The sequence below is a fragment of the Physeter macrocephalus genome, chromosome 16 (assembly GCF_002837175.3).
Source record: "Physeter macrocephalus isolate SW-GA chromosome 16, ASM283717v5, whole genome shotgun sequence".
In the NCBI taxonomy this organism is placed as follows: Eukaryota; Metazoa; Chordata; class Mammalia; order Artiodactyla; family Physeteridae; genus Physeter; species Physeter macrocephalus.
Window position 1 is genome coordinate 65,182,897 of NC_041229.1, and position 26,058 is coordinate 65,208,954.

The 26,058-nt window shown below is 49.1% G+C and overlaps 1 protein-coding gene across 6 annotated transcripts in view; it reads right to left on the bottom strand.

Moving 5' to 3' along the window:
• IRAG1 (inositol 1,4,5-triphosphate receptor associated 1) overlaps nt 1-26,058 on the bottom strand; it is a 120,258-nt gene that overhangs the window by 62,867 nt on the left and 31,333 nt on the right. For all 6 annotated transcript variants that reach the window (XM_007115409.4, XM_007115408.4, XM_007115407.4 and 3 more), the window contains exon 2: nt 14,570-14,727. In XM_007115409.4, the coding sequence (XP_007115471.1) occupies nt 14,570-14,727 (158 nt within the window). The remainder of the gene's footprint in view (nt 1-14,569; nt 14,728-26,058) is intronic.

The window sequence follows — 26,058 nt, forward strand, 5'->3', positions numbered from 1 at the left end:
CACTAAACAAAATAGAACAAAACTACTAACCATCAAAATGAAAGAGTTATTACATCCTAGGTTGGAGAAGTTGTAGTGAAATTGGTATACTGTTATGCTGCTAATGGCTGTGTGAGTTGTAAAACCCTATCTGGAGTAGAAAAAATACTTGTTGAGTGAGTAAATGAATGAATGAAATAAAAGCAATACTGTATAGGATATACAATAAGATCCATGAAGATGCATATCAACCTGTGTTTTCCTACACCTAAGTGTACTGGGTGTAAAAATAGGACCAGTTAACAGTAACACACAGTATCTCTCTGGTTCTTCTGCCACATGCTATTGCAGTATTTCCATCTCAGAATTGTTCCCAGCTATGTCTGGGAGACTCTCCAGAGGTCCTGTCATATGACCCTTCATCATTTGCCTTCTAGTCTGCCCTGCCCCCTTACTGGTGGGTACAGCCCGGGCCCTCTGTGAATGCCCTACTCTCCCTGCCAAAGTGCTGTCTCCCTGGGCTCCCGAGCATGTCACACCACCTGCACTATTGGTGTGGCCTCCTGAATCTTCAGAGCAGCAGGTGCCCAAGGCCACTGTCTCTGGAAGTCGTGTCCTTCTGGAGTCCCTGGGCATTAAGTGCTCTTACCTCTACTGGCCCCACTGAAGCCATGGCCTGGGGGCTGCCCTCGCAGAGCCAGGCTGAGCTGTGCTCTTGAGCCCTTGGTGTTGGTTCCTTGCAAGGTGAGGAGGAGGCTCTCTCTCCTTTTCACATCATTCTTTGTTGTCAAGTGGGTACTGTACAGTACTATCTGGACTTCTCAAATCCCACAACTTTTAGTGAATCCAGCTCTTCCCATTTTCATTTGCATCTCTTCCCTCCCTTGGCCTCAAACATGAGGCCGGGTGAGCTGGAGAAGAGTCTCTGAGTCTAGCCAGGGAGCGCTGGACCCCTGTGTTCCAGGACCTTTCAGCAGGAGGGAGCTGCAGTGATGGGAGGACGGGGAAGCCCTCAGAATCCTCGAGCACATGGAAGGGAAGTTTGGGCAGGGACTTTGGCTGGGTAGGAGGAGCAGGAAGCAGCACTGCCTTTTGGAAGAATCACACTGCACTCAAATTTCTGCTCATTATCTACTAGCTGTGTGTCCTTGGGCAAGTTATCTAACCACTCTATGCCCCATGATCATAAAATCTAACTCACAAGGTTGATGTGAGGATTAAAAATCATGTTGACACAGCACCTAGCACATGACTGATGTTTTCAATAAATGGTAATATTACTGTCAGATTACTTTTCTCTCTCCTCCGACAAACACAGTTTAGTTATCCATCATGTGCCAGGGGCAGTTTGAGATACAAATACCCTCAAGAGCTCACAGCCAAGCAAGGGATCCAGAGAAGTAATAAATACTCATAATAAGTATAAGGTGATGAGGGATGAAGCACATTCTGTGAAAGCTCAAAGAAAAGGAAAGACAAGTCTCTCATGAGGGTAGCTGGAGAAGACTCTCAAGAGGAGGGGACATTTGAGCTAGGTCCTGAGGGATGAATAGGAGCTTGCAAGACAAAGATATTAGGGGAGAGGTTTTTGGGCAAAAGGGAACAGCATAAGTAAAAGGCATAACTGGGCATTAGGGATTCACAATGTAGCTAGAGCAAAGACTATAGAGTATGTGAAATAGGAGGGCCCAGGGATGGGGGCTGCGATATTGTGATTTATAAAAAATGTATATATTTGGTCATTCAGATGACAAAAGTATATTCCTCATATATATTTGGTCTTCATCCACAGTTCCTGGCTTACAGCTCTCCAAACACTTGGAACTTCCTGAGTGATAAAACCTTGTGGAAACATCTTTTGTTATAATATTTGGTCTCTTGTCCTCAGTTCCTGAAAATGCTTCAGAGAATTGCCTGACATGTTATAATGAGGCCCAAGAACCTAATTTGGGGGCAAAATATGAAACCAGAATAAGAGGTTGAGCCAGCTTCTGAAGGACCTTGGGTGCTATTCCAGTGAGTTTGGTCTTTGTGGTTTTAGAGATGGGGAACACTGAGGATTAGGCCTGGGAATAACTTGACTTCCCAAAGAGGAAACAGAAATGTTGACAGCAGATCCATCCATGGATCCCCGTGATTCCCACTGGCTGAGTCGCTGGAAGAGGCCCTGTTACTGAAGCATCCTCTTCTGCCCCATAGGAATTTTGAGGAGCTCTCTAGTAAACTGGAGCCGTGTCACTCTCCAGTTGGATATGCACGGTTGGCCAAGGTAGAGTGACAGGGAGTCAGCATGATGCTTGTGGCTGAAGCCAGGACTGGCCAACCTGTCCTCATGACCCCAAAGCTCCAGTCCCTCCAAGAACGCAGATATACATCCTTCTGTCAAAGACTCCTCCTGGAAGAGACACTCAGGAAGGTTCCCCAAAAGCAACAACTCCTTCTGTGGATAGTTTCTCCCTGATGGGCTGGTGATGAGCTAGTCACCTGCTTCGTCCTCTTGTTGCACTGTCCCTCAGTTCCCATAACTATAAAGTAGTCAAAGGCCTGTGGTCTCAGAAGATGTTTGTGTGAATAAAATGAAGTGATGAATGTGTATGCCCTTTTATAACTGTCATCTGATCTACAGATATCCATTAATCATGGTTATCACTCAAATGAACAGCAGCTCCACTCAGTTCTCGCCACCTTTTGTCCACCAGGCTTCACTGGTGGGAGACTACCAAGCAGCAGAGAGGCTGGCGCCTTCCGAGGGGCCAGGAGGGAAGCAGAGGATCTTGGGTCATGGTGTGGGGCCCGAGGACACACAGTGGAACAGCACCCACGGGAGCTGCTGAGGTCAGGAAGGGGAAGCAGAGTGTCAAAATGGCAGGTGATGATGGAGCTGGTGCAGGCGGGGCCCAGGCAGTGCCAAGCTAAATGGGAGAGCCAGTGAAGTGGAAGGAATGTGGGGCAGGGGGAAGGTGTTTCTCCCGGGTAGATTCTCTGGGGAGCAGAAAAGGCTGAAGTTTTCCCAGAGGCTTCTGTTCACATCACTAAAAGGGTTTCTTGCTAACATGGCCTCTTGGATCTCAGTTAGAGAATTAGCATCCTCTGAATCCTATCCTCTGAGCTCAGAGGTGCAAATTGGAGACCTGGGAGCCTGTTTGCTGTGAGTAGCATTTACAACTTTTTATATTAGTTACCAACATTTCGTAATTAGAAGATTCCCATAAAGGTCTGGATTTCCTGCTTTTCCTAAAAAACCAGGAGATCAAGCCATCTTGGTTCCACAGTTCTGACGAGTAACCCTTGGTTGGAGTCAGCTCACGCTGGCTTGTTTCAGTCATTCACACTCTCTGCCTGGCCCCAAAAGCATCTGTGTTACTGCTCCTGTGACCCATGATTCTTAGCCTGTCTTGGTTTTCTGGAGCGCAGGAGGTTTGTGCTTAAAGCCTCCTCCACCCACATCATCTTTTTTTATTCAAACCACTTTATTAAGGTGTGATTGACATATGAAAAGCTATACATATTTCATGTACACAACTTGATGAGTTTAGAGATAAGTATATACTGTGAAACCCTCACCACAATCTATCCATCACTTCCAAAATTTCCTCCTGCCTTCTTTTTTTATAATGATTATGATAAGAACACTTATAAGATCTACCCTTTTAGCAAATTTTTGGGTACACAATACAGTAGCGTTAATTCTGGGCACTCTGCTGTACAATAGATCTCTAGAAGTTATTCGTGGCCGTGTAACTTCCACAACATCCTGATGGAGCTTCTTTCCATATGGCCTCATGGGTGACTGTTACCATGGCAATGCCAATCAAAACACTGACTATGCCTATAGTATGTGTGAGGTTCCTTCCCTGGGTGAAATTTATTTCTACAGTGAAAATTTGGCCTCTGAAAATCACCTTTTCCATGTTTATCACATTTAGAGAATTTCTTTCTTGTATGAATCCTCTGGTAAACAAGAAGAAATGCACTTTGGCTAAAATATCATTTTCACATTTGTTATATCATATGTTTTCTGACATCCCTTGGAGGGGCTTTTACAAATTCCCAGCATGCACTGGTGATGATGGGCTAGGTCTACATAAGGGGGCAGAAGGGGCCAAACATTAATTTCTGCATGTTGTATTCTAGAAATAAAATTGTGGTGGTGGTGCTCGGGTTATACTATATACCCATTTCCAAGAGTCTCATATATTCCAGCTGCTAAGTAAGTAGAATGCAGTTTATTTATTTAATTTTGTTGACACACTACCTATTTCCCAAAGCAATCTGAAGTCACCAATAATAAACTATAAGACATAAAAAGATGAAACTATAAAAAGGAGGGAACAATTTGATAAATACAGACATCCCTAGCAGATAAAGAGAAATATATGCTTCTTCTAGCATCCATGGTTTGACCCGGAAATAAAACTATTTGATCTGAAAGCCAGTGAAGCTGTGATCCATGTGGGCGAGTCTCTGAGAGAGTCTGCCTTAGAGAATCGTTCAGCAGATAAAAAGCAGATGTTTTTTGGGATAAATTGGGAGATTGGGATTGATATATATACACTACTAAATATAAAAGTTAACGAAGAAGGACCTACTGTACAGCACAGGGAACTCTACTCAGTACTCTGTAATGGCCTATATGGGAAAAGAATCTAAAAAAGAGTGGATATATGTATATGTAGGACTGATTCACTTTGCTGTACAGCAGAAATTAACACAACATTGTAAGGCAACTATACTCCAATAAAAATTATTTTTTAAAAAAGAGAGAGAGAGAAGTCCACTCTTCATTCTCACCTCAAAGGAGAACAAACCTTAACTCTCACCCTCACCTCTCCTCTCCCCTTTGACTCTTCACTTGCTTACCCCCCGCCCCAGTCTCCTCTCTCTCTCTTTCTTCCTCCCTCTCTCCCTCTCTCCTTCCCTCCCCGCCCCCTCGGCTTATTCCTCCAGCTCCATTAAATTCTTTCCACAAAGGTTTTCAAAAGCCTTAGAGTCTAAGAGAGGGGGCCAGCCTGTAAACATTTGCACATTATTATGCTTTGTTCTGTCCATTCATACAGCTAACGTTTCTTGAATGCCTAGCACTTGCAGTGGTCTATGCGAGGCCCTGGAGGCAAAGGTGAACTAGGCAGCCTCTGAAATGCATCCCAGTTAGCACAGTGGGATGGGGAGTGGGGTGGAAGTACCCTCCTCCTCACCCCTACCCCATCCCAGGTGGCGCCCAGGCCTGAGGCCCTTATTGCTGACACTGTGAGGTAATGGTCTGCAAGGCACTGGAGGAACTGCTTTCTGGTAGGAGTCTTCTCTGCCTCCTGATGAAAGACCACTTGCAGCAAAGCTCTCCTGAGGTGACTGTCACGCATGGGGCTGCAGGCACCCTCACTCAGAGGAAGGTCAGGAGCAGAGGTCCCCCACACAGAAAGGCAGACACAAGCCATGGTGGCAAGCGCCAAGCATGTAACCATGGACGCACACAGTCTGAAGCTGCTTAAAAATCAGGAGACACAAAGCAATCAGGGAGAAATCCTCTAATACACTGATGGAATGTCCTGGAATATCCTCACTCTCTCCTTCCAATGTGTGCAAAATACATGATAATAAAATCAAATTGTTCTCTCCCTAATCAGCTCACAGAAAGCTCTGGGCAACTTCTAATTTTCTGCAAAACTGATTTTGTGGGGAACATTCAGTCTTGAACATTTAGCAGGTACTGGAGAGACAGTAATCAGGAGAGAGTGTGGGAAGATTCCAGCGGCCCTCTGGGTGAACTCTGCCAGGTTTTAACGCAGTGTAAATACCCATCCCTGCTCCCACTCTGAACTGCCGAAACAGAAGGCAGGGCCTCAAGAAAGCTTGTGTGTCAGCGGGTTCAAACAGAGTTCGCCAGGCAAGTTCCTGGCTTGCGGACTTCAAGGGCCTCAGGCTCCGGAGCCACACTAATCATACAGCTTTTCGCATTAGCTGTGTGACCTTGGGCAAGTGACCTCACCTCTCTGTGCCTCAGTTACCTCATCTGTAAAATAACTATCTCACAGGGTAGTTACAAGAATTCCACAGATTGGTGTAGAAATAGGATTGCCAGACAAAATACAGGATATCCAGTTATATGTGAGCTTCAAATAAACAACAGATAATTTTTTTAGTGTAAGTATATCCCAAATAGTGCATGGACATAACTGTATTTTCATTTGCTAAATCTGGCAGCTCCAGATGGAAAGCTCGCAGAAGGGTACCTGGCAGCTAGTAAATGCTCAGTGAGTGTCAGATGTTATATTCTGTTATTGGTAACTTTGGGGCTAAATTAATGACTTTGGAATTTGGTTTTGAGGAGATTGTTGTTCTTCGTTCTGTGTCTGAACAACCTTTTGGAGTTAAATTAGGAGGGCCTCACCCTTCTGGTCACAGAGCCACAGAGCATCTTCCCTGGGGCATCTGGCCACACAAGCCCAAGTAATCAATGACCCAGGGAAGCCCACCTCCAAGGCCACCTTCACCTGGCTCCACTCCCTCTCTCACCATCTGCATCTCACACAAAGTAGAGATGCCTTTTACATATAGCAGAGGCAAAAACACAAACGTGGATAGAGGGAAGTGACATTTACTCAGACCTACTGCATGTGGGGCTCTGTCCCAGACACTTCCCGTGTGTTTTCTCATAATCCTCCTAGCAACTCTGCGAATGAACCTCAGGACACCCATGAACAACTTGGGGTGATAATACCTCCTGACCTCACAGAATTGTGCAGAGGAAATGAGAAGATGAAAGCAAAAGCCCTGAGCATGGAATTAGGGAATTAATACATTTCTTTTCTCTCCCCTCTTTTCCCACTTCAATCTCCACTTTACCAACAAAAAAACAGACATGTTATGTCCAGGGCCGCACAGCTGGTAAATAGGGGAAAAGACCAACACCAGGCCTGTTGGCCTTCCCGTTACACACACTGCCCTTACAAGTCGTCTCCAGGTCTTGGGTCTCACTTCCCCTGGTTCCTGGTGCTCTGCAGGCCTCTGACACGCCCCTCTTATTCTTCCCAGATGCACCCTCCCTCACGAGCCCCTTCCTCCAGGAAGCCCTCCAGGCTGAACACACAGCTAGAGGAAAGACAGCAGGGGCACCCCTCTCACCTTCCAGGAGCCCAGCCTTCCCAGGGATCCATTCCCCTTCCCTGGAGTCAGCCGAGCACTGCGGGAGCTGGGCCATCTCCCGGAAAGCTCACCCTTTAATAAGCCAGCAGGTCACATTTTGTTCTCTTTAAATAAACCTTATAGAAACATTTAAATGTTTATTTCACTCATAAATTCCCAGGAATGCACAACAGTGTCCTAACTGCCTGGGTGCAGGGATAAATATAGGCCAGTGGTACAGACGGGAATATGAGCTTCCTTTCCCCAATGTCACGTGACTAGGCCTGGCTCGGAAGCTCTGGGCAACAGACCAGCCCCAGTCCAGGCAGGAGTGGGGAGTTTAGCTCCTGCGCTTGGACGCCGGCAGACAGCCTGGAAGAGGACTGTGCAGGAAGGCAGTGTGGGGTGGTGAAGTCGGGAGGTCTACACCGAAATCTCACCTGGGTGACCTCAGGCAAGTCACTTAACTTCTCTGAGTTTCAAGTTCTCAAACATTATGTGGAGCTAATAATCCCCCTTTTCCAGGCTTGTTTTAAGGGTGACAATGACAGTGAGGATGGTGATAGAGGGTGAGCACTGTTGCAGCTGTATCCCCAGGTCCCTCTCTCACAGCCTGGAGGGCAAACAGGGACTGCCTCTGGATAGGGGGCCCTGGCCGCAAAGAGGACTTAGCACTCTCGTGACAGGATAAAAGGACTCTCTGCGGACTTGCGAAAAAAATGATTATTCCAGCAGCGAGTGCTAAGAGCATGGGAGAGAGCAGAAGTGCCTCTGCTGAGCTCGGCTGGACCTGGGGCTCCTCCCTGCCAAGCGCTGAGGACCAGATCCCGGTTTCCTGAAGGCTCCCAACGCCCACTTTGGATCTCCCCATGCACCCATGGCCTGCCCTGCCTCCGTGGACCCTCTTTCCTGCCATTGTCCAGTCTATTCCTAGCAGTCAGGGGTCAACCCCCCTCCAGATTATCCTGCCTTCTTCATCACTGTTTTTACTCTCATGTCACAGACTTCAGGAGTGTAACAGCACACACAGTGTCTATTATAGCCTTACTCTGTGGGGTAGGGGGGTATCACTCAGCCAGCCAGCCATTCATCCATCATCTTCTATCCTTTCCTCCTCCCTCCTGTCCATCTCCTCCTCCTTTAAGTCTAGGCATTTAATCATCCATACAGCCAGTTAGCCACACAACCATCCATCCATCCATCCATCCATCCCTCCCTCCCTCCCTCCCTCCATCTCTCCCTACCTCGCTAAGCTCCTACCACACGCTAGAGCTTATGCTGAGGGTTGGAGACACACACATAGCCCCTGACCCTTAGTAGCTGTCATGCAATCTGACAGGGGACTCAGAGAGACAAAAAATGACAAGCTACTCTATTGCTCACAATAGGAACTAAGGACAAATAATTGTCATGTACATTCCTGACCATCTGTAATAACAACCAACATTTCTAAAGCACTTTCTGCTCTGTCCTAGGCACTTCTACAGCTACAATCTCGTAGCTCTTACTCTCTGACCAGAACCACTAGAAGCCATCCTGGTGAAACAGTCCTCTTGACCCTTTCCAAGCTTCTTTTCCATAGAGGATGGGGCATCAAGCACCTGCCTCCCATACCTGGGGCTTCTGGTGTCCAGGACACTGGCTTTACTGCTGGGTGGAGCCAGGGAAGGAGACAAATGTGGCAGGAACAGCTCAGCAGAAATGGGTTTGGATCTCCACTCAACCACGACACAACCATATGACCTTCGACAATTACACAACCTCCCAAAGACTCAGTTTCTTCTTCTATAAAATAGAGATAATAATAATATCTACCTTGGAAGATGAGACCACATAGCAGGTGCTCAATAGATGTCTCCAATAGCTTGTACATCAGACTCTAATGCTTTACTGATAATTTACTTGAAGGTATTTCATTGAAGATCTGAATGGAGGCTGTTTTTGCAAAGGGTGGGATGAGATAAGCATGAATTCAAAATCCTCAAGTGGAGTATTCAAGGTACTGCCCAGTTTCTAGGGATTAAAATGTACTTCCTTGCCTCAGTTTTCTCACCTGGAAAATGGGATAATAATCATACCAACCTCTTAGTGTTGTTGTATGTAAAGTGCTGAGAGCAGTGCCTGTCACATAGGAAGCACGGTATGAGGGCTTTCACTGGGTTAGTAGGGAGGGTACAGGCTATTACTGTAACACAGGGGTGTGAAGCCCAGGCCATTTCCACTGTGCCACATAGCTTATATCTCATGTTCCTATGGAACGAAAGCATATGCTGCACCTTCCGGAACTCCCTGGTTGCTTGGGGAACACTGCTTGGAACTCATCTTAAAGGACAGCCGTGCGGGATGATGGTGGTAAGCCTGAATGGGTCTCTTACTACGCTAAGCAGGAAGAGAGTTACAGGTCTGTTATGGTGGCAGCTACCATGATCTCCAGTTCTGGGCCAAAACAAGGGGAGACCCCGCAGCTTCGTGGTCAGAGCTTCTAAGAGCTCCACAAACAGATCTCTACCTGTTAGGGCCGCATGCAGAGGGCTGCTTCTCCAAAAAACACTCCAACCTCATTTTTAGTTAACTAACATTTAGGGATAGGGGTTGGGTTGAGAGTAGGGATGACACTGGTTAGTTGAGCGCTGCAGTGATCTTGTCAGCCAAACGCTGCTGTATATGAGGGTTAAGCATCAATTTCTGTCTAGAGAATCAGAAAGTGCAGTACCAAGTAGGTGCTCAGGGAGGCCTGGGGTGAGAGTAATGGGTGTATGTGGCCTGAAGCAGGAACAGCACAGTGGCCTGGGTTTCTAGGGGTCAGTGCCCATCCAACTGGGCTGTTTCAACATCCGACTGAAGGAGAATGAGGAAGGGGGTTGCACAGGATGGGGCAGGGGCAGCTTGGGTTTGGGGCAAGATGTGTGACATGGAGCTTCGTCCCCTGGCTGCACGGGCTCACACACCTGAGAGGATGGCAGGCAGAAGGCATTTGGTGAGACCCAGTGCCACAAGCTGCGGTGTTTCGGGGTTTATGTGGTGGTGGGTTCTGCAGGGCCCAGGTCGGCCCTCTCAGACAAGTGGTTTTGGGAGCAGAGGACAGTATTCCCTTGGTCCAGGCACCTCTCACAGAGGCCCCAGAGCAGGGCCTAACCCTAACCCTAAGAGTGTGGGATCTGGGGCCAGGCTGCCCGGGTTCAAATCCTGGGCCTGTCACTTACAAGCTGTGTGACATTGGAGGAAGGTACTTAACTTCTCTGTGCGTCAGTCTCCTCAGCTATGAAATGGGGCTGATGATACCTACCTCATCAGGTGGCTTGGAAGTTAAATGAGTTAATAGTGTAGTACCTGTTGGCACGAGGTTAGCTGTTATTAGTGGTTTTGCGGATAACGGAGAACAGGGTGAGGGGATGGTCAGGGAGTGGTGGTTAGAAGGATATCCTGGAGCAGGTGATGTGAAAGATGCGAGGTCAGCTTATGAGCTATAGCACTGACCTGTCCCTGGGGGCTTCCTGAAACCCTTGGAGGAGGATGGGGGGTTTTCCAGGTGGATGTGAGAGCCAGTGAAAATTGGGCTCTTATAGCTAATATGAATTTCCCCACACCTTCAGGTTTGTAAGGCCCCTCTGAGGAGGCCATGTGGTCCCAGTGAGTGGAGTTTCTGATATAGCTGCTGGCCACAGGCCTGGAAAGAGCTGGTGTCCTGGTCACACTGCCTCTGGGGCCTGGGGCCAAGTTTGGTGCCCCACGGTGAGGCAGAGGCAGGCTGGTATGTGTGCAGGGGAGGGGTGGGAGGACGCTCTAAAGGCTGTCATGGCAGCAAACTCTGGAGGAATCAGAGGCAGAGAGGCTCTGGGAAGATGCAAAAACTGCCATCCTGCATCTGTGGGTCTTCACCTCACGACAGGCCATCGTGAGGGCAGAACTGAGAAAGAGTCAGGCTCCAGCTTGACCAGGAAACAGAGCTGCCAACCACCACACAGACCCACCCCAGGGGACTCTGGTTCAGCCGGTCTAGGTCGGCAGAGGAATCTGGGGTTAACAAGCTCCCAGGTGACTTACACTATGCAGAATTTTTGCCTGCCTTTGGAGGAAGGGACTTCCTGTGACCTGATATCCCTTCTAGCTCTGATGGCCTGTCATTCTGGGGTCCCCTAAAGTCCTAGGCTTCTGTCCTGACACCTTCTATTCCTGCAAGAACCTCTTGGCTACAAGCTCATCCCGTTAAGCTCCTTCCTGTTCAAGGGCCAACCCAGGAAACACTGCTCAGGATGCAGTCTCACACAGTGCATTGTCAGGAGGCTTTATTTCTTTGTGGGTTTTGATTCCAGCTTCTGATTAGGGTCCTAAAGGGTCTGCCTTTCTGTCTGCGTCCGTCTGTGTGAGTCTGTGTGTGTGTGAAAGTGTGTTTAGCATCCGTGTGTGTGTATGCATGTGTACGTGCAGAAAGAAAAACAGGATCTAGGCCTACAGCTTTTGTGTTTTTGTGTGAGAAGGCCTCAGCTAGTGCTCATGTCAGTGATGGGAAATGAGGGCTGGGGCCTGAGGAACCAGAAGTAGGGCTGGACCCCGGGGAGCTGTAAAGTCAGAAGGATGCTCTGTTCTTTGCTTGCTTCACAGAGTGGGAATTCACACAGTACTGGGAGTTCCAGCTCAGCCCTCCTGGCCAACCCTGCTTCCATGGCCTCTGCTGCTCCCAGGGACTCAGGCTTCAACCCCCGGAGGCTCTGGCCCAACTCACAAGGCCTGACCCTCCCCTGAGGCTGTGGCTGCCTGAGAAGCCCAACGTGGGTCCTCTGATAGGTGCAGTAGAGGGAGATCCTCTTCACTGATCGTGCCCGTGGGCTTCTGGAGAACTCAGGGAGGCCCAGTGCCTGTCAGTCAGGGCAGAGAATAAAATAATACTGAATCTGATGTGGCCTTCAGTCTGGGGTCTAACCTGTCCCAGCTCCATGGTCCTCCAGGCCAAAGATGGTCCTCAAGGGTTGGGCTGAACAGACAAGAGTCCAGGAGGCAGCCACTAACACCTGCCCGGGGAAGAGACGAAGAACCAGAGGCACAGTAAAGTTAACAGACTCATCATCACGTCTCTTGACCAGGATGTGGAGGAGCTGTGACTTGAGCCCAGCTTGGTCTCACTCCAGAGTCCACATTCTTAAATCCTGTGCTAATGGTCCTCTCTTATAGGATCTGGGCATCCTGGCTCCAGCTCACCTGAGCTCCTCGTGGGTCCTTCTCCCGCTGGATGCTGGCAATGCAGAGGCTATTGGGACCTGCAAACAGTCTCTTTATTGTCTTGTCTTCCTTGAGCATTTGAAGGACCTTCAGAGACCATGAGGGCCCATGGTCTATAGTATAGAAGTCTGGTCCTGGTTCAAGGTCACAGGGAAAGTGAGCTTGTGGGGGCCCAGAATCTGGAGTTTCTGCTGCTCAGCTAGGGGTCTCTAACCCTCAGCTGTGTGGTGAGCTCACGGGGCCCTCCCCCTAGAAACTCACCCTCACCTCTGACCCAGTGAAGCTACACTTACGTGTGGCTTGAAGCCATGATGGTCAGAAAGGCCAGCGGGCTTTTGTGCTGTCTGGTTTTGTGCCTCTTGAGGACAAGGTTTGAAGTGTCTTTTAACTAGAGAGGTTTGGAACCAAGAGGAACTGAACTCATTGTAAAAGGATCTCTTCACTGAGGGTGGAGTTGCATCTTTGCCCATCTTTCATTTATTTATTTTTTAGGAACACTTATATTCTTGGGGAGCAGGGCATGGCAGCTGTTTGGGGGAGTTGCCCAGGATTCGGGAGCTAGATTTTGCATCAGAGTCCGGCTTAAGGGCACTATCTTTGTGAGTAAAGTGGAAGGGGTCAGGGATGACCACAGCAAGGTGTGGTCCAGGGCTGGGAGGTGGGGATGCTAAGGGGACAGAACCTGGGAAAGTTGTGACCTGAGGATAGGGAGCAGTGACGTTTGAATCCAGATGTAGTTTGCTCTGTGTTGTCCTTCCCTTCTTTAAACTCCAAGCTTTCAGTAGACTAGGACATTTTTTGTTGGTTAAACCTTACAGTCCACCGTCGGCAACTCTTTGGGGGAATTGCCCACACGTGGTAAGGAGCGGCAGCAGGAAGGGGGCAATAGCAGAGCACACAGTTTGGGGACGACTAGATGTCACCCGTGGAGGATTAGAGGAACAACTCAGAGCCACTGAAAGCGACTGGCGAGCAGCACGTACCGTAGCCCAGGCCATTTCTGGGAGCGGGGCTCAATAAAGACCTGAGCTGGTGCCTGCAGCCAAAGGCAGGGGGACTTGGCTCACTGTCGTTTAGAAATTCAAGGGCTCTCCAAGGCTGCCAAGTTCTGCAACATCTCAATCCCATGAGCTTGGGATGTGGGGATACAAGAGGCCATTCTTTTCTAAGTGTTTATTATCTTAGTTCCCACAGTTATGATGTGTAAAGAAAACAAATGTCATCATAACATGAAACTATTCACTAAGAATCTGCCCACTTGTCAAATTAATGCTCACCCATACAAGCTTCCTTCACTTAACAAGCGTCTATCCCTCTGGCTCAGGGCAGTTTGGAGAAGTGTCAGATACAACAGGATGATATAAGTTCAGTGCAAACCAACTGCAAAGTTCACGAAGTTCACAAAACCATGTCTGAGAACTTCACGTCCAAGGTCTTAGACCAATGAGGAGCCAATGGAGTTAACAAGTGGAGTCAGAGTTACGAGGACGATGGCAAGATAGGTTCTTCATGAGAGAACGATTTGAATATTGAGGGATTCAAAGAGGTCCTTAGGAAAATGAATGAACCCCTTAAATATTAAACAAACAGAATCTCTTAATGAAGGCGCTATAAAGTAAAACGTGAAGGTTGTGATAACACGTGAAAAGCTCATTTTGTTGGCATAAAAAAAATACCAATACCAAAGTCAATGCACTTGATTAAAATTCTTTGTTCATTCTAAAAATTAGCATGTAAGCTATATTTTGTAATATGTACGGCTAAAAATAACTTGTCTTCACCATTTCATTTGTACAGTACAACCTCAATGAGCCCCTTTAATTTACTTTCATCATTTCCTTTTTTATAATAAAATCTCACTGAAACCCTTTTTCACTATTTACTGAGCAATTTTGACCTTCATTTCAAGTGGATTCACTTTAAGTGACCTTGTGCCTGTGCCCACGACCCTGATACACGAGGCCTTCCGTGCTGACGGTCCTCCTCCGAGCCTCTCTCCATCCTAGGAGGGTGGTGTGACTTCCCAGGGGGCCTCAGTCAGACACAGCCTAGAAGGTAGCACTCTCAGGATGTGTGGGAGCCTTGGTCAATTCAAACGACCTTTGGGTATTTATTCCTCGGCGTGGAAGCCGCACACCTTCCCCAGGCCCACTGCAGCCTGCACAGGCTGTCAGCAAACCATGTGGCCTCAGCCCAGGGCGCTTGGCGTGGCCCGGGCCGGGCGGGCTGCAGGCAGGGGGGAGGCACTTACTTGGCCGGCCGGGCTCTGGGCTGCCTGCGGCTCTCCGGGGGGCTCCTCGTCCTCGGGAATGTGGGGCATGGCAGCCTCCTGGTGGGAGTGGCTGCACGAGCCCGGAACCTCCGCTGCGTCAGCCCCAAAGATGCTCCAGGAGGCCTGGGCTCCACAGGCTGAGGAGACGCCAAAAGGACAAGTCAAATCCACTCCCATCCCTGACCCATGCTGGGTCCCGTTTCCAGGGGCCACAAGCCTCGGAGAGAGCCTGCTTGAGTTTGCATCAACAAGGGTTAAAATAGGCGAGCAGAGGTCATTTGGAATTGCATTTCCTCCTGCTCCCTGGCTCTGTTTACAAAGTCAGAGGTGACCCAGAGTTTCTGCATCTAATTTGGGCCAAACAGTAAACACAGCCATCCCAGAAGGGAGAAGAGTGCTTTGAACTCCTCAAAGCCATAGCCGATGGAGGACACTTCATTGGGAGCCAGACTTGTATCTGTCAAACACGTGTTGAGAAGCTACTGGGTGCCAGGCGCTATCCTAGGAGCATTACTGACATCACCTAAATTAATCCTCACAATGACCTCTGATGCAGGCATTACTATTCACATTTTATAGATGAGAGAACTGCTTCAGAGAGTAGAAGTTACTTGCCCAAATCATACAAAGAACGAAGCATTTGAATCCAGATCTTCCTGATTTGGAGGCCACTATACCACACAGCCTTGCTTGGCCAGGTGGAGGAGGAGGAAAGGATGGTGTCTTCCAACTTCCTGCCCCACGGCTCACCTCATGCCCTTCAGCAGCTCTTCTAACCCTCAGTACGGGGCTCTCTCACTTGAGGACAGCTCTCATTGGACCTGTCAGGCCTGCTAAAGTCATGAGTCTGGAGGCTCAGCCAGGGTGGATCTCCTGTGCCTTGTGCAGTGCTTGCCCTTAGCAACCTTGGGTTGCTTTCCCAAAGCTACACTTAACCCTCCCCATGGGGTAAGTCCTGGCTGGGGTTGACTCCAGTCAGCATAATCTCATCCATCTTGCCACAGAGATTGTCTCAGGGATAGACAATGGATCCAGCCTAAGCCAATGAGCATGAGGCAATGCTCTGGGACCCAGATGCTTTCTCTTGCTCCAGGTGGTGGAGTGTGCAGATGTGAGACCTGGTGCTGCAGCCGCCATTTTGCTTCCATGAGGAAGGTCAGACTGAGGAGAAATCTGGCACACCCAGAGGAGAGCAGACCCAGGAGATCTGCAGAGAAACAGAGCTGGAGCCCTGATCAAAGCTCACCTGCAGCTGGAACTCTTTCTGAACTAGCCAGTTACAGAAACAATTAAGTCTCTTAGTGTTTAAGTCAGTTTGAACTGGGTTTACTTGTAACTACTAACTTGTAACTACTTGTACTAACTTGTAACTACTAACGACCTTTGCTTGTAAGTACTAACTGCGCTTTCACACTTTCATGTTTCTTGCCAGTCAAGAGGTGTAGGACCAAAATCTCTCCAATAAACCTGAGCCAGTGGGTCTGGCTCCTCTGTTTCCTCTTAGAAAAGGGGAGCAGTCATGTCAGGTCTCCATCTGGAGAGGCAGGAGAGCAGAAATAGTAGATAGAGCACAGGCTTTGGAACCAGATACCTAGATCTGAGTCTTCACTCTGCCACTTACTGGCTGTGTAGCCTTGAACCTTTGCTTCACCTCTGAGCCTTGGTTTCCTCATCAGGGGAACAGAGATAAGAATGCCTCCCATGTGGGATTGTCCCTAGGATGAAGAGACAGAGCACCCAGCATGGAGTAGGTGCTCACAGAGGCTACCTGCATGCTGTTCTGCAGCCCAGAAGGTCCAGAGGGCTCTGCCTGAGCTCTTCCCACCCCTAAACTCCTTTAGGTCCCCGGCCCTAGGGGGATGGATGACACATCCAGGGACCCGAAAAACCAACAGCCGGCCTGGTTCTGCAACTTCAGAGGTTCCTTGAAGGAGCTGCTCTGGGAGACAGCAGATGAAAGGCACCAGAGGCTGATGTCAACCTTAGACCCTGCCCTCGGCTGCAGTCAGGGGGCTGCTGGGACACACACAGGGCAAACGGAGGACATTGCCATTTACTGAGTATCCACTATACCCTGGGTCCTATGCAAGATGCTGTCTGCTGGAGGTTGCAGGAGGAGAAGCCAGGAAGCCCTGCCATCGCCCAGGACACCAGGTGTTCTTCCTGTACCACAGAAATGGCTTGCGAAGGCCCTAGAGCCAGAGTGCTGTGGTGCAGCTCGGATGTGGCATCAGTCACAGCTCTGACAGACGCCCCCAGCTAACACACACCTCTTGACTGAGCTCCCTGAGGCAGGCAAGGGGTCTGATTAATCACGGATACCCAGAAGGTTCATCCAGAAATGCTTGTTGACTTGTATTTAAAGAACTGGAGAACTTTAGCCCCAGGGTTTTAGTCACTGTGACCACCATCTTGACTTTTGTCATTCTCTGCGGTGGACAGGGAGCCCTATTCAGCTCTGAAACAGTTGGGGTGACCCCTGCTGGTCGGCTCAAGAAATCTCACCTCAAGAAGATGATCCGTGAGCAGAGTCATTCATTCCTTCACCACCAACACTCACACCTACTCTATCATAAAGATGATGAAAATGTGGTCTTGGCCCTCAAGGAACATGGAGTCCAATGGTGGGAGGAAGTTGGAAAACAAGATAAGGAGGTAAACACTTTGGAAGTGAGAAGTTGCAGGATCCCAGAAAAGGGTCCCTAACTCCAGAAATTGGGACGAGTGGAATACAGTTTTAGGGAAGAGTCCAGGCTAGAATGGTGTTTAGACTGAATCATGAACACTGAAAAGCTGACTGAATTTCTCTGAACAGAATAGCTGGAGGCCTAGTGGAGGAGGTGAGACAGGAAGGTGGGTCATGGCCAAGAGGACAGATTTAACCTGGCTCTTGGGAATGAGAGCTCTGGGGCCAGGGCATGCTGTGCCTCCCAGCTCAGATTGTTTCTGTATGAGTAAACTCAGCATCAGGTTTGCCCAAAGGTGAGCTCTGTGATTGATTGCTATCCCCTTGACTTGGATTTCAGCAGCAGTGACAACAATGGTACTGGGCAAAGCATATGGTAACAGAGTTTGAGGGTAGCAAAAGAATACCCACAAACCCCAATTCTACCAGAAAAGTGCACTATACATTCCAAGAAAACTCTTAAAATGATGTGTAATGTGTGTGCAGGTCTCCAGGCTGTCTTTTTTTTTTAATACTGTTTTATTTTATTTTAATTTATTTATTTTATTTATTTACTTTTGGCTGCATTGGGTTTTCGTTGCTGCACGTGGGCTTTCTCCAGTTGCGGCGAGCGGGGGCTACTCTTCATTGCGGTGTGTGTGCTTCTCATTGCGGTGGCTCCTCCTGTTGCGGAGCATGGGCTTTAGATGCGCGGGCTTCAGTAGTTGTGGCACGAGGGCTCAGTAGTTGTGGCTCGTGGGCTCTAGAGCGCAGGCTCAGTAGTTGTGGCGCATGGGCTTAGTTGCTCCATGGCATGTGGGATCTTCCCGGACCAGGGCTCAACCCCGCGTCCCCTGCACGCTCAAACCCGTGTCCCCTGCACTGGCAGGTGGATTCTTAACCCCTGCACCACCAGGGAATTCCTTCCAGGTTTTTTTTTTTTTTTTTTTTTTTTTTTTTTTTGCAGTACGCGGGACTCTCACTGTTGTGGCCTCTCCCGTTGCAGAGCACAGGCTCTGGACGTGCAGGCTCAGCGGCCATGGCTCACGGGCCCAGCCGCTCCGCGGCATGTGGGATCTTCCTGGACCTGGGCACGAACCCGTGTCCCCTGCATCGGCAGGTGGACTCCCAACCACCGCACCACCAGGGAAGCCCCAGGCTGTCTTAATAGGAGTATGGTTTCCAAAACAGGGAAGCTGACAGTTCTACTTTTCTTTTATGTCTTAATCTACGTGAAGTGTATTGTGCTCTGCATGCTAAGAGGGATTCAGACAATCTGGGGCATGTTCAAAAAAGGGGAAGCAGGACAAGAATTTGTGTTTAAAGAACTAAAGACCTTTAGCCTGGAAAAGAGAAGGTACAGGAAGAAATAAAGTCTCTTTGCAGATATTTGAAAGCCATTCATGTAATTCTATTGTCCCCGAAGGGTAGATGCATGGCCAATGACTGAAAGGTGAGATCAAGGTAAGGGAAAACTTTCTAGTGGTTGGAACCATCGGAAAATGAAATGGGCTGCTCTTTAAGGTAATGAGCTCCCCATTCCTGGGAGAGTTTCATCAAAGGCTGGGGCAAGGGTCACAGGATTCCTAACCCACTGCAGGGGCCTTTTCCAACCCTGGGAGTCCCTGAAATCCTGAACTCCTCCTAATCACAACAAACCACAGATTTGAGGGCCCCATCCCATAGGATTCTAGGACCATGGAATTCCAAAGTCGCATCAGAAATACCTCCACTTCCTTTCCTTCACCTCTTGCTCCTCAAGAAAGACCTTAAGTCAGTCCCTGGGTCAGAAAGCAAAGTAAAACAGAAACGAATTAAGTCAGACAAGCACTAAGAGGTGTCAGCTGCTGCAGGATAAAGCAGAGTGGAGGCTGGCTGAGGTCCCACCCTTGACAGGATGGAACCCCAAGCTCCTCAGGGGGAGGCCCAGCAGCCCCACCCTCCCAGGCCATTCCCACGCTGCTCCTGCCCCGTCGCTTTCTCTCCCATCCATTATTGTAAACTCGCTGCTTAAAATAGCAAGGTAAAAGCAGAGTCCCTCCCCCACGGTGACATCTGGGTTCCTCTGGAGCTCGTGGGCACGTGGACCTTGCATCCATCACAGCAAAGTTTAGAATATAGTCTCCAGGAAGTGGTGATCTAGAGCAACGACCCAAAAAAGGAGAAAATATTTAGTGATGTTTGGTCTCTGAGCCGCTCCTTCTTTAACCCATTTTCAGGGCCCTTCTTGCTGCCTCTCCAGCTTGGTCAGCAAAGGGTTAGGTGGGTCATTGCCAAGAGCCATCAGCCCTTTGGACTCTACTCTTTCTGCCCCCAGCCAGTGCTTAACTATACAGCTCGGCCTATTTTATAGGAAGGAAAACTGAGGTGCAGAGAAGTGAAGCAACTTGACTGGTCCACATACCTTTGTTCCTGGCACAAATTATCTAAGCCTCTGCTGGAATAACTATCCAATGGTTTGTGTCACCAAAAAGGCCACAAGCCTCTAAACCACATTTAAATTTTTTATCTGCCCCTGGTTATTCATTAAAGAAAGCAAACTAATATACTTTTATTCCTTTTTATTCATCAGATATTTTTCTAGGTCACCTACTGAATATCGGACACTATGAGAGGTGCATTTCAGATGCTAACTTGTTTATTATTCCCATTTTATATATTAAGGAACTAAGGATCAGAGAGCTGCAACAACTTGCTCAAGATCACACAGCTAATAAGTGGCAGGCCAAGGATTATAACCCAGGCTAGTTTGATTCCAAGGCCCCTCATCTCTCCCCTCTTCTACTCAGTCTCCTCCACCAGGAGTTCTGCTAGCGTGTAGCAGCTGAACGTCACATGGGTTCTCGCTGTCCTGCAGGGGAGAGTTGGAGTGTGCATTCCCAGAGGGGATAAGATAGTGGTGGGGCAGGGGAGAGGAAGCAGCAGGTTGTGAGGCTAGGGGTTTTACAGGGACAAAAGAGCGGGCCCACTGTCAGAGGCTGCATGATCCCCACTATGTAGGGTGGCAAGCGCACCCATTCATCCATCCGTCGGTCTGTGGGTCCACGTGTTCAACCACTCAACTTCTTAATCTTCTATTTATACAACTGTCCATTAGTTTGTCCATCCAACCTTCCACCCCAGAGAGGCCCACGCTTGTTAGGTGAGTAGCAGAGACTCTGCCCCTGGGAATAGCTGCTGTAGGACCCTGTGGGCCGTGGGGAGAGGGCAGGAGGGGGCTGTTCTGACAGAACTGCCGTAAAGCACAGGCATGCCCATCCACGACTGGGAGAACACCTCCATCCTGCGCATCTCAGTCATGGGAGGGGGGTGGCTTCCTGTGGGGCTGCCTATGTGCCAGCAGGCACAGGGGCCAACATTAAGAGTCATGATTTCTCAAGGGCCTTTACATCCCCTTTGGTGCTCTCAGCAACCCTTGAGGTGGATAGTGTAAGTACTATTATTATTAACATTATGATTAGTCTCATTTTACAGATGAGGAAACAGAGGCTCAAAGATTTGCCCTAAGTCGCATCACCCGTGAGAGGCAGTGCTGGAAGTCAACCACAGGTCAGTCTGACTCCCCAGCTCCCTGCAGGGCCAAGTCCACTCGCTCATGGGTGGCATTCTTGGTAAGCAGTGGCCTTTTACAATGGCCCCTGGGATGCCTCTCCCAGAGCCTTGTGACCAGTCCAGAAGAGACCAAACCCCGCTCTGAAACCACAGTGTCCCAGGAGCACAGCCTGCCAACTGAGTGGCTCCCATATTCCCTCTGTTAAGCTTTGGGTGTCGGAAGAGCCAGAGGCCCTTCTGGGAAATAATGAGTTAACCTAGACTCCACTGACCTTTCTGGAGTGACTCAGAATTCTCAGAAGGGAGTTTTTTTTTTTGTTCTTCCAGCTTTGAATTTTTGCTTTCATTTTACCAGCACAAAGAATTTGAAAGAGATTAAGTTGCTATTAATACCACTGGTCTATCTCTAGATGAAGAATTCGATGGAGGGAATTGTTTGGGGTGGCTGCACACACATCCCTCTCAGTCCCTCTGCAGACTCAGAGGATGACAAGGAGGCCACTGGAGAAGGGCCAGTCCTACCCCTGCTCCCATCCGACAAGCCCAGACAGGGGCAGGGACTTGACCAAAGCCACACCTGTGAGTGAGGAGCAGCCAGAGAAGGTCCCAGAACCCTGCCCCCCAGCCCCACTACACAGAAGGTCAGCCTTCTGGCCTCTTATTTTGAAAGGTTTGCTTTTAGTAAATAATAAGCTGATGTGTCCATGCTGTGAAAGCAGGCATCCCTTGGCAGTGCCTCTGATCTTGGGTGAGTGAAGATGTTCTCAACTCCCTGTGTTTGCCCCAGGCAGCCCTGGATACACTTGGAAAACTCCCTGGGCATCAGAGATCATCTCAAAGTGCTAAGAGGTGCCTCTGTGGGTTCCTAGACCTGGCCAACTGTGGAGCTGAGTCCTGTACCCCACAAGTGAGCCCAAGTTGCGGTCTCCCTCACAATAGCCCTATCTTGCTTCCTAACCTTGAGATGCTGTGAGAGGGCTCTGGCCCTTGGCAGACTGGGTTCTAATTCTCCCTCTGCCTCTTTCTTGCTGGATTAGTCTCCTCTTGGCCTCAGTTTCCTCATCTGTAAAATGGAGGCAAGAGTACATACCTCTTAAAGTTGTTGTAAGGATTAAATTAGGAAGGGTGCTGCACAGACTATACCCTCAATGAGTTCCTTTCCCATTCTCTGAATCGGGCAGCTGAGTTCTCTGAGCCACAGCATCACCAAAATCCAACCAAGGCCCAGAGAGTTTGGTGTTCATCCTGGGTGGCAGAGTTCTTGGCTTTGTTTCTGGCAAGTTAAGGAGACAGAGTCCTGGCCTGGCCAGGGCTTCTCCTCTGTATTGACAATCCGATAAAAGGCCATCAGACATAATTGGAATTAAACCCACCAGGGGCCATTCACTCTGCTATCGGGCAACCAGTGGCTGCAGTGGTGGGTTTACAGAAACAGCATGCAGTACCGTGGTCAGCCCCAGGTCTGCACTGTGGTCATCCAAGCTCTGTGCGGTGGTCAGTCCTGGGTCTACACTCAGCTCTGTGATGCGGCCTGTACCAGATCTGTGCTGTGGTCAGTTCTGAGTCTGTCTGGTTCCAAAGACCCTGACCTTCCTGCCACCCCTGTGCTGACTCCCAAAGCACAGAGGCTGTTATTCTGCAAGGGAGAGAGATGAAACCCAGCTTGAGACCTGGTGCAAGTGCTCAGGCTGCACAGGATAAATGGGAGAATGGATGACTGAAGGGGGCACAGTCCTCGGCATGTCATTGGGATCCCCAAGTTTCCATCCTGAAAGCAGCTTTGGATTGAAAGGAGGAGTGGAGAGCAAGGGTGGGGTGTAGAAAGGTAGAAGGAAGGGGCCTCGGGGGCAACAGAGAGGGGAGGATGAGGGACCGGAAGGGACCCCCTCAATGACCTCTCACCGTCACCGCAATCCTTCTGGTTCAGGGGCTGGGAGTACAGGGGTTGCGGCCCAGCGGTGCTTCGGCAAGGAGTCCCTGAGCGCCCCCGACACTCCCTGGAGTCTGCACACTCTGGCCATGCTCTCCAGTCCCAAGGCTCTCTCATGGGCTGTTTTGGCTGGGGGTGCCTTCCTCCCCTGATTCAGAACCCATTCTAGCCCTGAGGGTGAGGCAGCATCTGCTGAGACCTGTGCCAGGGCCATATCCAAGAGGAGAGGCCGGGTCAGCCCCCAGAGGAAGAGTACATGAGTGTGTATGATGCTCGGCTGGTGGGGGACGTGCAGGGGCTACTCAAGATAGGTGGCGTATCTGGAATCCTAACAGACTCCTTGCTTCCCCTCACATCTCCTTTCCCCCACGGCCCTTCCCCTCGGGCAAACAGGGAGGCCATTCTGTGCTCACTGCCTGGGAGCGGGGCTGGGGGCAGGTGTAGCAGCAGAAGATAGAGGAAAGGGAGTCTGTCTCTGCCTTATATATCACAAAGAGCTAGCCCTTAGGGAAACAGGAAGGGCTCGGTGCACAGAAAAAAGGATTTGGGCAAAAACATCCTAAGTAGTGGTAAATCTCCCCCCAACCCAAGACTAGTAAAGATTATGGGACAAAGGAAAGACAGGAAAAGTGGAGTGGAAGCAGTGAGAGGGTAGACTCTGGTGAGTCCCTGAGAACGGGGCCTGTGCCCTGCTTCCCTGGGGAAGTGGGAAAAGATTCCCAAATCTGAGAGCAGAGAGGTCTTGGGCCCCATTTCCCAGACAGAACCCAGAGGAGAAGACCCCAGAGAGAGGAAATGGCTATTTGATATGACTTGATAGATGAGGCCTTTAGACATACTCACAGGGGGTAGGGTGGGGAGCACGGCGCGGAGATCACAATCATTTCTGTGCACCTACGAGCAGACAGTTGCTAGACATGAAGTTGCCTTGAAAAGGCAGGTTCAGAAGTTACCTACTAAGCAAGGACTGATAGAAACAGGAGGATCACCTTGTCAAATGATGGGCGCCCTCCTCACCCCGACTCTCTGGCACTCAGGAAGCCCCTTGGACCTTAGATGCCACTCTGGAAGAAGGGGAGGTTTGGAGAAACCCTGAAAAGCCTGGGATCCATGTTCTACACCACCTGAAAAGTGGTCAAGTCACAGCGAGACCTCTATCCACCCCCAGCCGCGGCCTCAGCCAGGACAGGAAGCAAGCCAGAACATCTCCCCAGCTTTCCTCTCCAGCTTGTTCACTTTAGCAATTCTTTTTTTAAAAACTAAGTCCACTTGAAAAAATTTTTTTTCTTCTTGGAAATATGTGCAATTGCTTAATCGGAGGCAGTTCAAAAGCACAGGGAACAGCAGAAAAGTATCTGAGCCCCCCTTTGAGCTCCCAGGAGAAATCTCTATCAGTTCTCTTTGTTCCAGGCTGCCCAGCAGCCTCTTCCCTGAGTCACTCACTCCAGAGTGACATGAGTCATTGTCCTGGGGTCAAGGACCACACGGTATTCCCGGGTCTGCAAAGCTGACCAGGGCACCAAGGGGCCATCAGCAGGGCTTGATGCTGCCTCTAATCAATGGAGGACCAGAAGCTGCCTCCTAGATTCTGGGCCTGGTTCCGCCTTCCCCAGGTGTGTGGCCTCAGTGAGTCACTGAGCCTGTCTTGGGAAGGAGGTGGATTTTTAGGCCCTTCCTTCTTGTACTTTGTGGGAACTTCTCCAGTGGTTGCTGGTGCCTGACTGTGTGCCTCTTCCCAACTCCACATTTAGTGATGTTGAGTTAGTAACTTAAAATTGGTCTTGATGGGAGTATTTATACCACAGGAGTCAGCAAATGCTATATATCAAAGTCTTTTTTTTCCCCAGAGAGCCGGCTGTTGAACATTTACCAGCACACTACTGAGCCCCTCAGGCAGCTCTTCCCATGTGCACTATGGTCCCCTCACACTCACCATGTCTCAAACAGAACCCATCATTTCTTCCTGCCCCCAGCCCTGCTCTCCCACAAGCCCAATCCGGTGTGCTAGTGAACGCACTCAAGCTAAAAACCCAGCAGTCATCACTCCTTCCTCTCCATCACCCCCCACATTCAGTTCGATTCCGAGTCTTGTCAATCCTAGTTCAGGTGTCTTTGATCACTTCCCTTTTTCTTGTAGCCACCATCCCAGCCATGGCTCTGTGTGACCTGGGTCACTGCAACAGTCTCATTGGTCTCCTTACCTCTGGTCTGGCTCCTTCCAACCACCATCCACAAGATGCCAGAGCAGTCTCTCTAAAACATAAATTGGATCACCCTTCCCTTTTTTATAATCTTTGAGATTATAAGAAATCCTGACTTAGAACTGGTCCCTTTTCCCATGTAACCAGTTCTAAGTCAAGATTCCAGCCACTCTCCCTGGGCTCATCTCTTATTTCAGCCATCATACACCTTATGGTCCAGCCACGATGAACCAATAGTCAACCTTCAAACATGCCCTGCTTTTTTATACCTTTTGCATAATCCTCTTCCTTATGCCTGGGATGCCTTCCATCCCCTTTCTATACCTGATGAACTCCTATTCATCTAATTCAAATATTCTTTCCTTCATTCACCCCAGAAAAAATTTCTCCCTTCCTGTATTAGTTTCCTATGGCTGCTGTGACAAATTACCACAAACTTGGTCTCTGAAAACAACACAGATTTATTATCTTACTGTTCTGGGGGTCAGAAGTCCAAAATCAGTCTCAGTGAGCTAAAATCAGTATCAGCAGGCTGTGTTCCTTCTGTAGGGTCTAGGGGAGAATCCATCTCCTTGCTTTTCCAGTTTCTAGAGGCTACCTACATTCCTTGGCTGGTGGCCCTTTCTCCATCTTCAAAGCCAGCAGTGTAGCATCTTTTCTCTTCTCTGACCTCTGCTTCCATCCTCACATTTCCTTTTTGTCTGACTTTGTCATGCCTCCTTTTTATAAGGACCCTTGGAATTACACTGGGCCCACACAGCTAATGCAGGATGATCTCCAAATCTAAGAAACCTTAATCTAATCATATCTGCAAAGGTCCTTTTTCCATTTAAGGTAACATATTCACAGGTTCCAGGGATTAGGACACAGACATCTTGGCGGGGAGCAGGGGAGGATTATTCAGTTTACCACACTCCTCTGTTCTCCAGAGCAATTTTCACAGGCCTCATCTCAGCTAGAATTTGAGCACCTTAACAGCAGGGACTATACCTTATTCACATTTTTATGACTGTTTTAATAAATATTCATATTGTTATGACCCACATCCAATACAGGGTGAAACACATAATGGCCACTCACTAGATGTTGGTTGAATTAATTAATGAATGAAACCATATCA